The sequence below is a fragment of the Mytilus edulis genome, chromosome 4, assembly GCF_963676685.1.
Source record: "Mytilus edulis chromosome 4, xbMytEdul2.2, whole genome shotgun sequence".
Classification (NCBI taxonomy): Eukaryota; Metazoa; Mollusca; class Bivalvia; order Mytilida; family Mytilidae; genus Mytilus; species Mytilus edulis.
Genome location: NC_092347.1, coordinates 17,378,291 through 17,390,562, shown reverse-complemented (window position 1 = coordinate 17,390,562; position 12,272 = coordinate 17,378,291). Strand labels below are relative to the sequence as shown.

Below are 12,272 nucleotides of genomic sequence, written 5' to 3'. Positions count from 1 at the left end.
GTGTGCTTTGTAAGAAACAATAGTCCTGTTAGAAATGTCCAACAGGGCCTTGCTTTATTGGAGGGGACTTTAAATCCTTAAAGTAAATTGTAAGTAAAACTTGAACACTAAGCCTCTGTGCTATCAAATGAGTGATTTTCTATCAAATTTAATTCCAAAAGTTTTATTGATTAAGTGAATTAAAAATAATTTGCTTTCACTAAATATGATGATATTATGCCAAACATTGTGAGGGTGATTGTATTCAAGCTCACGGTCATTGGTACAGGTCAATAGTTAATGTAAGTTTAATCAACTTGAAACTTAGTTCACATGTTTCCTATGATATAATATTTCTAATTTTTATGCCAAATTAGAGTTTTGACCCAAATTTCCCAGACCACTGAACATAGAAAATGATAGTGCTAGGGGGCATCCATGTACTATTGACACATTCTTGTTTCAGCTTGAACTTGCACAATTTGAGTTGGAATATTAATATTCAAGTTACAGGCAATAAGGTGTCCGACCACCAATTAAAAATCCCTATCCGTTCAACCAAATTTTGCAATTTTCATAGCTTTCTAAATATTTTACCTTAAGTTTAACTTCATCAAAACAGCTATATCAGCTTTCTACATGCCAATATTCAACCTACCTTTAAAATCTTCTAAGAAAGAAACTGACCTTTGAATAGAGGTACTCTAACAATGACCCCTGATATCCTTGAAATCTTTATTTATTATACAATGGAGCGCATTAATCTTGATTTTTTTATGAAAACTCATAAAGTGAATTTTAGCTCAAAATGGTCTAAATATATTTATCTGTCACCAAAAGTTTCATTTCTGCAAATTTGTTGGTTAGTTTAAGTAAACAATGACATCAAAAGCACTATTTTGTATCAGAATAGGGCTACTTTTACATACATTCTAAATTGGAGGGAGTAATTTGTGGTCCAACACCTAAATGACATGGATGAAAACAATAAATTTTGTTAATATATGCTTCACAATTAGATGATTTTATAAAAGAATAACTGCATGTTGATTTTTTTTAGTCTTTTGATCATTTGTATCATTGAATATCTGTCTCATTAACATATATAGTTTTTTACCACACATTTTTTTTATCCATATTTTACAGCTTTTATTTCAGATAATTTCAAATCTGTTGCCTCTATCAACCAATGACAATTTTTAATATGGATTTTCTGCAAAATACATTTTTCAATCATTTTTTGTGCCATTAATTATTTCCTTATTCCTCCATGTCGTTATTATTTGGGTAACTGTCTCATAAATATGTTATTTCCCGTTGTTTCCTCAGATTTATGAATTCTAGTCTTTACAAAGGATTGTGTCAGTAAAGAACAAATGACAACAGCTTTATAATTCTTTTATTCATGTTTCCTTTACAGTACCATTGATTTTTCCCTGTAAAAGATTGAAAATTTATAGCTTTTGAAAACATAAATAAATTTTAATGACACAACTTGAACACAATCAATATAGATATAAAATATTTAATTTCTTAATCCTTAAAATAGTAATAAAATCAATATTATGACAAATGTAACATGTAAATTATAGTTTGGTTTAAATTGAAACTCATCTCTTTTTTTTTCTGTTCTTAAATAATTTAGATGTACAAATTTACTTGTTGCATAAAATTTGTTACAAAGCACATAAAAGATATAGAGAAATTAAATTAGTTCAGTCAGATTAAAGTTACATTTACTAAGTTTCACTGTTTCTGTAACAATAAAATAATATTACATTCAGTTTGTTAGTTTCCACTTAAAAAGGGTATCAAAATACATCCTGTGGCAAAATACAATTTCAGATAGAACAATTTGACAGTCTTGCTTCAAGAAACATGAAATTAGATAGAAGAATTTGACAGTCTCCCTACAAGAAACTTGAAATGAGATGTAATTCCTATGTAATTTAACAGTCTCGCTACAAGAAAGTTGAAATGATCAGTAATTCGTATGTAATTGGTCAAGTAAAGGCTATCTGATGGTATAATTGTTTGACCATAGATCATGATTAGACTATTCCATTACCATTACACTTCTGATGAGTCAGTTGGTCAGCGCAATGTCAAGTCCTATTGTAACATTGACTGAATATTGGCATTAACATTGGCACAACAAAATTGGTTATTATTATTCAGAGAAAATTACATTACAAGGCTTTCTTGATATTGTTCTCGGTTTTAGAATGTTGTTCTGTCGGAATCTTGAATTGATTTTATTGGTAACTTTATTAAATAATCTCTACACAAACCTTGTTAGCATATCATTATTGTGAATAAGAGAAGATTGTGGGCTTTATCCGAAGGACTATTTTTAAGTTTAATTACATTTCGGATCAAGTTGTGTCGCCAGATTTACGTGTAGGTTCGATTTCACAAAGAATAAAATGTAACTATTGACCTTTATTAGAAAAAGTTTTTATAAAATGATCATTTAGGATTATTCATATTTTATAACACATCAGAAGTCATCATAGGACTTAAATATAGGTTGGAGAATAAAACAATTTCAGAAACACATAACTGTGAGATGAAAAGAGTATAAATTTCCTGTCTTCTTTCCTAAATGTGCTACAAAAAGGCCAATTTTTAGGCAGTTAAGCTGCCTTATGCGAGCGCCCTGGATTTGTGTGCTACCCAATACATGCTGAAATACGTGCCATTGTTATCATCTAGCTGGATACTATATTATTTATAACTTATTGGACAGTTTTTTCATACTTTTCATTCTGGATTACAAAAAATATGACCAGAAAAACCTTAAATGATCGTCGATTTTCCCAAAAGTTTTGAAGTTGCACATAGGAAGTAGAGCACATTATGAATCCTTATGTAGTTTATTATCCCCTGAGCTTTTGGCTAAGATGTCAAAGAACAAATGTATGAAATATTTAATCGCCGAAAATCTATTAAGACAAGTAGTTAAGATTTCCCAAATTACAAAAGTCGTAGGAATATTGTTTGTCGTCAATACGTAGTAAACTACGTATATATACGTCAGTAGTCTATTAATATAAGTTCAACTGATCACGCTGTTGGCGGCAATTTTGAATTAGAAGACGAAATTTTCGTATCTTTTCAATTTGGACGCAGTGGTTCAAATCAGCGGTGGTACGAGGTCTGCGACCTTCCACGTTTGCAGTCGGACTTTCTACGTGGTTACTAGCTACGCCCGACGGACCTTGAAAGAAAATAAAAAAAAATAACTTTGCAAACATTTTTACCGAAGTTTCCTAATAAACGATCTCAAACTTATTTTCATCATTACCATTCATGACAACGATGTTCAATTTGTTCAACCGCTAGCTTTATACAGAAAATCGCCGGTAAATAATGTGTAAATCCGAGTAAAATCGTATCTCACTATCTGTCAAAAACAACATTGAAAACAAAATGGCTGCCGCGAGATTACAATATCGGATCCGATTCCGGAAGTGGATAAGGGTAATCCCGGGTTTTGGCTATCAACTAAAAAAATCCAGACAGGTGACAAAATACATCTATGCCTAGTAAATAAATATAAACACTAGAATTTAAAACCAAAAGATATATGTAAAAGAAAGAAAAAGCAGAAAATATTTTGTACACCAATTTTAATGTCAAAATCCAATACAATTCTAACAATATATATATATGTTCCTGGTAACAGTATAATTTTTTTTCTATCAGTGATAAATGTTGGTAATGAATGTTAAATGCTTTTCAAGTTAAACATATTACTGCAATTTCAAGGGATATTTTTTTCTTCTCAATTTTGATAGGTCAGTTAAAATAGCTGGAAGTTTCTTATATATGAAAAAAAAGATGTGGTATGATTGCCAATGAGACAACTATCCACAAGAGACCAAAATGACAAAAACTTGGTAATGGTCAAGATCCCCACCCCTAAAACATATATATTCATGTATGGGACAATATAACAAATCATATGAAATATAGGTGGAGTTCGTTGGGCCTCTCTGACTACCCCTTTCTGTTTGAGAATTTATAACGGTCGAGATCCACAATCTTAAACAATATATATTTATGTATGGGACAATATTACAAATCAAATGAATTATAAGGGGGTCCCTATGGTCACTGTACACCCTCCTGTTTGAGAACTTGGAAAAATTCGAGATCATCACCCCTTAACCATATAAATGATATATACTCATGTATAAGACTATATAACAAATCAAATGTATGAAATATAGGGGAAGTCCCTGTGGTCACCCTACTCCTCATGTTTAAGAATTTTGAAACAGTTGGGATCCCCAACTCTAAATTAAATGAAATATAGGGGGAGTCCCTGCAGTCACCTGATTGAGAAATTGGAAACAGTTGAGATCCCCACCTTTAAATTAAACCATATATATTCATGTATGAGAACTAATCAAATGAAATATAGGGAGAGTCCTTAGGGTCACCCTACCCACTCCTGTTTGATAACTTAGAAACAGATGAGATCCCCACCCCTCAACAATACATATTCATGTATTGGACAATATAACAAATCAAATGAAATATAGGGGAAGTCACTGGGGTCCCCCACCCCCTCCTGTTTGAAAACTTGATAACGGTCGAGATCCCCACCCATAAACCCTATATATTCATGTATGGGACAATATAAAAAATCAAATGAAAAATAGGGGTAGTCCCTAGGGTCACCCCACACCCTCTTGTGTGTGTTTTGAGATGCATTTTCTCATGAACCGTGCATCCAAAGCTAATATGTTGTTACTGACAACAAAATGAAGGTCAAGTTCAAGAATAACGATTTTGACTTTTACTGTTAAGGAGTTATGGTTCTTGAAAGATTGAAAAATGGCGTTTCCAGTCGTGTCCGTGCATTTACGCATGAACTGTTTAACCAAAGCTTCCCAAATTTTAATATGTTGTTACTGATGAAAAAATGGAGGTCAAGATCAAGAATGACGATTTTGACTTTTACCGTTCAGGAGTTATGGTTCTTGAAAGATTGAAAAATGGTGTTTCCAGTCATGTTGTTGCATTTACTAATGAACTGTTCAACCAAAGCTTCCCAAATTTTAATATGTTGTTACTGATGACAAAATGGAGGTCAAGTTCAATAATGTCGATTGTCGATTTTGACTTTTACCGTCCATGAGTTATGGTTCTTGAAAGATAAAAAAATGGCGTTTCCATTCATGTTGTTGCATTTACTCATGAATCATTCAACCTAAGCTCTTTCAAATTTTAATATGTTGATACTGATGATAAAATGCAGGTCAAATTTGATATTGACGATTTTCACTTTCACCGTTCATCAGTTATGGTTCTTGTGATATTGCCAGGAGACAAATAAATGTTAATAAATCCGGTTTGCTGTCGTTGTGACAGCCTCTTGTTATGTTTGCCTTGGTTTTTGGTTAACTGCCTACAGTGCTTACAGCGCTTTGATTAATTGATATCATTATTTTTGTACATCACTTGTTACATATATTATAATTGTGTGTCCAAATAATACAAAAACTACTACATTAACAGGAATGATAATCATCCAATGGATTTTTTTGATAATCTTTTACTTGTGACCAATTTGTAAAGAAACATTTGAGTTTTATATCAATGGTGCCTCATAAAACTTTTGGGAATGACTGTTAAAATAATAAGTGTTATAATTTTGTTTCTATGAATAAAATTTTGCGTTACAGTCATATTGGTATAAAATAGATCTTTCCTTAATTTGGTCAGTTAGTTATAATTTAATGAATGAGTTTACTGATGTAACGGTAAACCTTTGAAAGCTATTTTTGTAATTTCTCAATAGAAGAAAAAATCCAATTAAGATGTATTGAAGAGACTAAAATGATGTTTAGATAAAAACAAATCCATTGAAATATACTTCTGAATATAGGAGATATGATATTAAATAAGAATAATTGATTTTTAAGTATCCAGGCTAACACTTTTTATGATAACCATAGAGCATAAAAATGAAACATTGAATGACTTTGAGTTAATATCCTATAAAAGTACTCAACAAAAACAACAACATAATGAAATAAAAGTTAGCCGATATTGTTTGCTATAACAAAAATATATCTGTTGTTGTATAATGAAGAATATATGGTACCATAGAGACAACACATTTGTTACTGTAATACAAACTGGATCATTCATATCAAAGACATTGATGAAATACAGACAATGCATCAGTATTAGAGGAAACATCAAAACTATAAATAATGACATTAACTTAATTATTAGATGAGTTAGTCTCATTTCTTCTTTTAAACGACGGTTAAGAATCAGGGCAGTATCAGTTCTATATTTAGATTCTATCGGTCTTGATGTACTTACACTGGTACAAAGTCCTATTACGGTTAGAATCATAAGTATAAATGGTAAGCCAATAAATATACATGTGATATACCAGAAATAAACCACATCATATTCTTTATGATCACCAGTCTTTTCTATCGCTTTATGATATCTGTCAATGATTGAAGGCTGGAAGCTGTCTTGTATGGGTTTATAATCTCCGCTAGATGTTTGATTGTAGTAATTTATCATATCATACTGCCATAATCGTGGAATGGTACTTATAAATCCTACTCCGATCACTAGACCAGATATAACCCATGTTTGTGTGGGGGAGACTTGATTGTAAGTCTGATATAAGGTCACCGTAAGTGTCCTCTCTAAAGCTACAGAAAGTATAATCCAAACAATGATATATAGAGTCCACTCGTGACTGAGGATGCTGTAGTATAGAACATCGGCTAACATCTTATCTACGTAGTGTTGGAGAGATATAATCACTGATGTCGTAACATGGACAAATGTTGTTATCGACAAAACAAAGAAATATGTATCTATAGAAAGTCGTATCTGTTTTGTCAGTACTATAATATTGATGAGCTGTCCCAGTAGACTAAGAGCCAGTATAACAGGGAACAAGATGTAACATATATAGTTAGTGACTTCTATCCAGCCTGCTGTTTCCTCTGTGGTGATGTTTAAACAAAGCACTGATAGACAGTTCCTAGGTGGTACTAACAACAGTGGTTCCTTCACGTAATTAGTCTTCAACATTTTAGGATTATGTCTGATTTGTTTATTTAAAATCCTTTTTTTTTCAACTTCAGATACTTTATTTCACTAATAATTCATTTAAATCCATCTATCATCATACTCCAAAATTTTCAGTTAACTTCTCTTATAGAATTTCTATTTTACCGTTTTAAATTTGTCCAAATATTTCCAAATAGTCTTTAAATATTATCTTCCTTTCTATTTATTCTTACAATTTATAAGAAAAGTATTATTTGCAATGGATCGCTTCTAATGATTGTTTTATATTCTTCATTAGTAGCTGTAGTTGAAATATTGGTTTTTGAATTAAAAAGATTTATTCAAACATAGTATTGACGTTGAAATCTTTTGCAGTTAAATCCATAACTAGTATTAAAGAATATTCATAAATTCTTCAATTTATTTATAAGACTCCACTGCATTTCTTGCAATAATTGTGACTTAACGTACCAAATGACTTCTTTAATTCTGTAACTACAGTATCATCAGTTCATTTATGTGTAAAGAGAATAATCAACTTTTATAAACATCTCTTGCAGGATAATTGATTGATCCAGAATAAATTGAAATAGTTTTTACCTTGTATGAATTTACCTTACGGAGATATGCTGACAGTAATTCCGGTTTGATAATCATGTTTACAAATCCTAATTATTGAAATAAATATCCTCTGGTCACATTGTTACTATATTGCCAATATTGAACTTGTATAGGTTGCTATTCCTGAATTTATCTTTCAAAGTAATTAAGTATTCAATTTGTATATCCTTTAGCAGTCAACGTAAGCTTGGATATCTATTTCCAATTTTTATCAAATTAATTTCACGTCAGTTTGTGTAATTCAGATGTTAATATTGTCAACTGGTACAAGGATTGAAGAGACTTTGCTGTGCAATCATAGTAATTTAATCCTTGCTTTCTTTTATTTCCAATAGTGTGATGAGAAAAGCCAATATTTCCTTTGTAAATACGTTATTGTAAGTCAGCATGTCATTTAGTGACAGTCAGTTCATTTGACCAGTGGTGGATTTTTATCACTTTATATCTTTGTCTCTCACAGTTGTGGAAGAAACCTCCTAAATCTTTGGAAGTAAGAAAGCCTTTTATATCTAAGGCTATTACTTGGACAAGAATTAATGCTACATTTCATGCTAGAAAGGTTGAAATGAAATTGTGTGAATTTCTTGGAGTGTAAACAGCAATTATTTTGTATCAGCTGTATAATGGTACAATTAGCAATCCCCATAAGAGATGTGTGACTGTACTAATTGGAGAACAGCAAAGTTTGCAGTTAGTTATTGCTTAATTTTTCAATTCCCAGTCGGGGCACAGTAAATTTGCTTTTCTTTTTTAGTCATTCATAGATTTTAAGCATCCTTGCAGTTCAAATATGTTTTCATCTTTTTAGAAGCATTTGTTACTGCCTTGAATTTTTTCAACTTTATATGATGATAAATTTTGTTATCAATTTATGTGAAGATAAGCAATTTCTAAACCATATGTTTTTATGCCCCACCTACGATAGTAGAGGGGTATTATGTTTTCTGGTCTGTGCCTCCGTTCGTCCGTCCGTCCGTCTGTGCGTCCGTTTGTCCGTCCGTTCGCTTCAGGTTAAAGTTTTTGGTCAAGGTAGTTTTTGAAGAAGTTGAAGTCAAATCAACTTGAAACTTAGTACATATGTTCCTCATGACATTATCTTTCTAATTGTACTGCCAAATTATAGTTTGGACCCCAATTTCATGGTCCACTGAATATAGAAAATGATAGTGCGAAGTTCAGGTTAATGGTTTTGATGAAGTTAAAGTTACATCAACTTGAAACTTAGTACACATGTTCCCTATGATATGATCTTTCTAATTTTAATTCCAAATTAAAGTTTTGACCCCAATTTCACGGTCCACTGAACATAGAAAATGATAGAGCGAGTGGGGCATTCATGTACTATGAACACATTCTTGTTCGTTCTGCTTCTATTCTACAAAAATAAGTCCACACTTTTGACCACTAGCACATAACATGTCATAAAACAGATTACAAATTTTTGTCTAAGATTATAATTGGGTTGTTTAGTGTGCAAAATCCCCCCCTTTTTAGATCCCTTTGTAATCTATGTTAAAGCTGTAATCATTATTGAAAATTTACAATAATGGGAATCTGTAATCAAGTAAGAGCGATTACAGATTCTGATTACCCCATCCCTGACCACAATCCTGCTATGTGTATGTTTAAGAGGTACAGTAAGAGGTACAGATATTTCTATGTTGATATTAAACAAAATACTTATTGACATTTGACAAATGTTTATATTCTTTTATTTAAAACAAGAGATATATTTGAAAATTAACAAGACAACTATGAAACAATTAACGGTCACCAAACTCTAGTTTAGTTTGCCTCACAAGTTGAAATATACTCTTGAGGTTATCCTCAGCATCCTGTCGGTATACATATATATATGTCCACAGCCAGTTCTCAGAAACTAATTGTCATGCAGCGTCATGTCATAACAAGAATTTTACATGACATACTTTACAATTCATTGAAATTTTGTACTTCTTTGACTCATAGAATGTTTACTTCTGAATTTAGCTGTTCTTTTTGCTATTCAGAAGTTTTGTTTTCTTGTTATTTTTTAAAAATAGATATGTCATAACAGAATTGTATTTGACAGCTTCTCTGTTGTTTATAATTATACTTATTGTAAGGCCTATTTTTCTTTGCACTCCCAATTGAAATCAATGTCTGTATTTTTTTATCAGGCTTGTTAGTTACCATTGGACGAATGAGACACGTAGGGGCTTGTAGAAAAAAGATAGGGGATGACTCAGAGCAACTAGAAATTTTCTGAGTTTCTGTTAAGTGAAAAAGGTTCAACTAAACCCAACAGCAAAATTAACCAAATTACTTTTTATTGGCAACTAACAATTTGTCGAAAACGCTAAATCAAGCTCATTGTCCTGAAAAGGCTGACAGTTGTGAATTAAGAAACGATCAAAGATCTTTCATCAACAACAAAAGTTCTAAATAACAAAAAAAACCAGATAACCTCTGATGATAGGATTGACCAGGGACATGAATATATGGTATGAATAGGGCATATTGTATGTGTTAAGTTGTAGGAATATGTGGTTGGAATAAACTTAGTATCACTAGAATGTTCCTGTGACATCAGGTGTTAAAATGGATTTTATATGATATGAATATATTGTGAGCACTTCTTACAGTATTTATTGTTCAGCTGTAATGGTCTGATATTGCCTGTGCTGTTGAGAAACACAAAATAACCATATCTTTGCATCTTCTTATTAGTTTGTTTACAAAGCTTTTCCTGTTGATTATACTTAACTATTCTTAATTAAGGTTCAAACTTTAGTATCGAAAATTCATGAGTATTTTAAGTTAATTCTGTTTAACTTTTCAGGTTACTAAGATACCTATCTAATAAAAAAGGTCATTTTAAAAGATATAATTATTCTTGAGAAAGTAACACATGGCCATGTGACTATTTAGCAAAGTCTGCAGTATTTCAGATTAATGTTTTTGCTCCTTCTTATTTTGTAAGTAGGATATTACTCAGTTGAGTTTCTAACTAGATACGTTGACACTCTGGGGAGTAAGTTGTCTGAATTGATTAGACCATTATAGTTCTTATGACAGCCTGAGAGCATTATACGGTATTAGATAAATTGTTTTATTTGTGGCTAGTTGACATTTCATTGATTCTTTTTAAGGCTTAGTTCTTTAAGTTGTTTAAAAGAAAGAAAATGGTCCTTGTTTCAATATGATATAATTACAGTCTGATGGTTCTTTATATGGTTTCAAATTCACTTTGATATCTGAACACATTGTCTGAAGATCTACTAAATTGGCTTGTCGTATCAATTCTGAGAAGAGAATTGTCAATAATACCAAGAAAATTATTGTCTTATATCCTTTTGTCTAGTGGTAGTTTAAGTTCTGTGACTCTATTTTACTGTCACATAATTTTTTAGTTAAACACAATTTGAAAGCAGACAGTGTTATAAACTAAATTTCTGATGAAATCAACACAACAATACTACTTGTATGATTTTAGCAATCTGATTTTTTAAACAAACTTTCCTAATGGCACATTTATTCAGAATAAATTGGAAAACATTAATTCAATAACGAGGCTTAATTGGACCATAAGATTTTGTATATGTCATGCACTAACTTTCGAATATTTCTTTCATTATTCCTATTTATTGTGACAACACTTTTAATATACAACAAGACCTGCATAGCATGTGCTCATGGCTCAGCTGCTTATTTAAGACCTGCATAGCACGTGCTCATGCATGGCTTGGTTGCTTATTTAAGTATAGGATATATAATAGGGATCTTAAAATGTCACATTGACATGTTTTTTACTTTTATTATGAATACTATGAAGTGTTAATTTATTTCTTTTGTATTGTAACCTTATAAAATGAGATATTGTACATTTGACAGGAGGCTGAAGACATGAAATACAATAACCTTACATTGCCTGACCATGTATTGATTAAATTATTATCCCTCAATTTATTAAATTTTCTTCCTTCAATAATAATATCCTGAAGTAGTTAGTTTAACTAATGGCTTCAGATGTTTTGCATTCTTATCGTACAGATTTGGTATATCTTTTGGTGTATTTGCTGATTTGTTACAATATTGATATTTGAGTATGGAAAAGTACATTTAATCATCTGTAAAGATGTCTCAGTTGTTTATCATACAATTGGTCAAGAAATGTGATGTACATGGAATTACAATTTCCATGTGTTGTATATAGAATTTCCAAGTGTTGTATATACATATGCAATTTCAATGTGTTGTATAAAGATATATAATTTCATATGTTATATATAGACATACAATATCCATGTATTGTATAAATTTATTTATCATATACTTAGAATAAATAACATATGATTTTTACCATATGATAATAGCATTAAATTAAAGTATATTCCATATTTTTCGAATTGATGCTTTTTCATTTGTTGTATATAGATATACAATTTGCATGTGTTGTATATAGTTATACAATTTCCTTAAATATTGAATATAGATATACAATTTCCTTAAATATTGAAAATAGATATCAATGTGTTGTATAATGATATACAAATTCCATGCGTTGTATATAGATATACAATTTCAAAGTTATGTGTATATATATACAATTTTCATGCGTTGTGTATATATAT

The 12,272-nt window shown here is 30.9% G+C and overlaps 3 protein-coding genes across 3 annotated transcripts in view; 1 reads left to right on the top strand and 2 right to left on the bottom strand.

Moving 5' to 3' along the window:
* LOC139521744 (coiled-coil domain-containing protein 172-like) overlaps window positions 1-12,272 on the bottom strand; it is a 388,671-nt gene that overhangs the window by 55,030 nt on the left and 321,369 nt on the right. The window lies entirely within an intron of this gene.
* LOC139521734 (dynein axonemal assembly factor 9-like) overlaps window positions 1-12,272 on the top strand; it is a 65,505-nt gene that overhangs the window by 14,229 nt on the left and 39,004 nt on the right. The window lies entirely within an intron of this gene.
* Window positions 5,885-7,142, bottom strand: LOC139521742 (uncharacterized). Its single transcript, XM_071315310.1, has one exon. The coding sequence runs from the start codon at window positions 7,057-7,059 to the stop codon at window positions 6,001-6,003; it is 1,059 nt and encodes a 352-aa protein (XP_071171411.1). The 5' UTR covers window positions 7,060-7,142; the 3' UTR covers window positions 5,885-6,000.

Coding starts and splice junctions, on each gene's coding strand:
- LOC139521742 (XM_071315310.1), bottom strand. CDS start 7,059: ATGTTGAAGACTAATTACGTGAAGGAACCACTGTTGTTAGTACCACCT.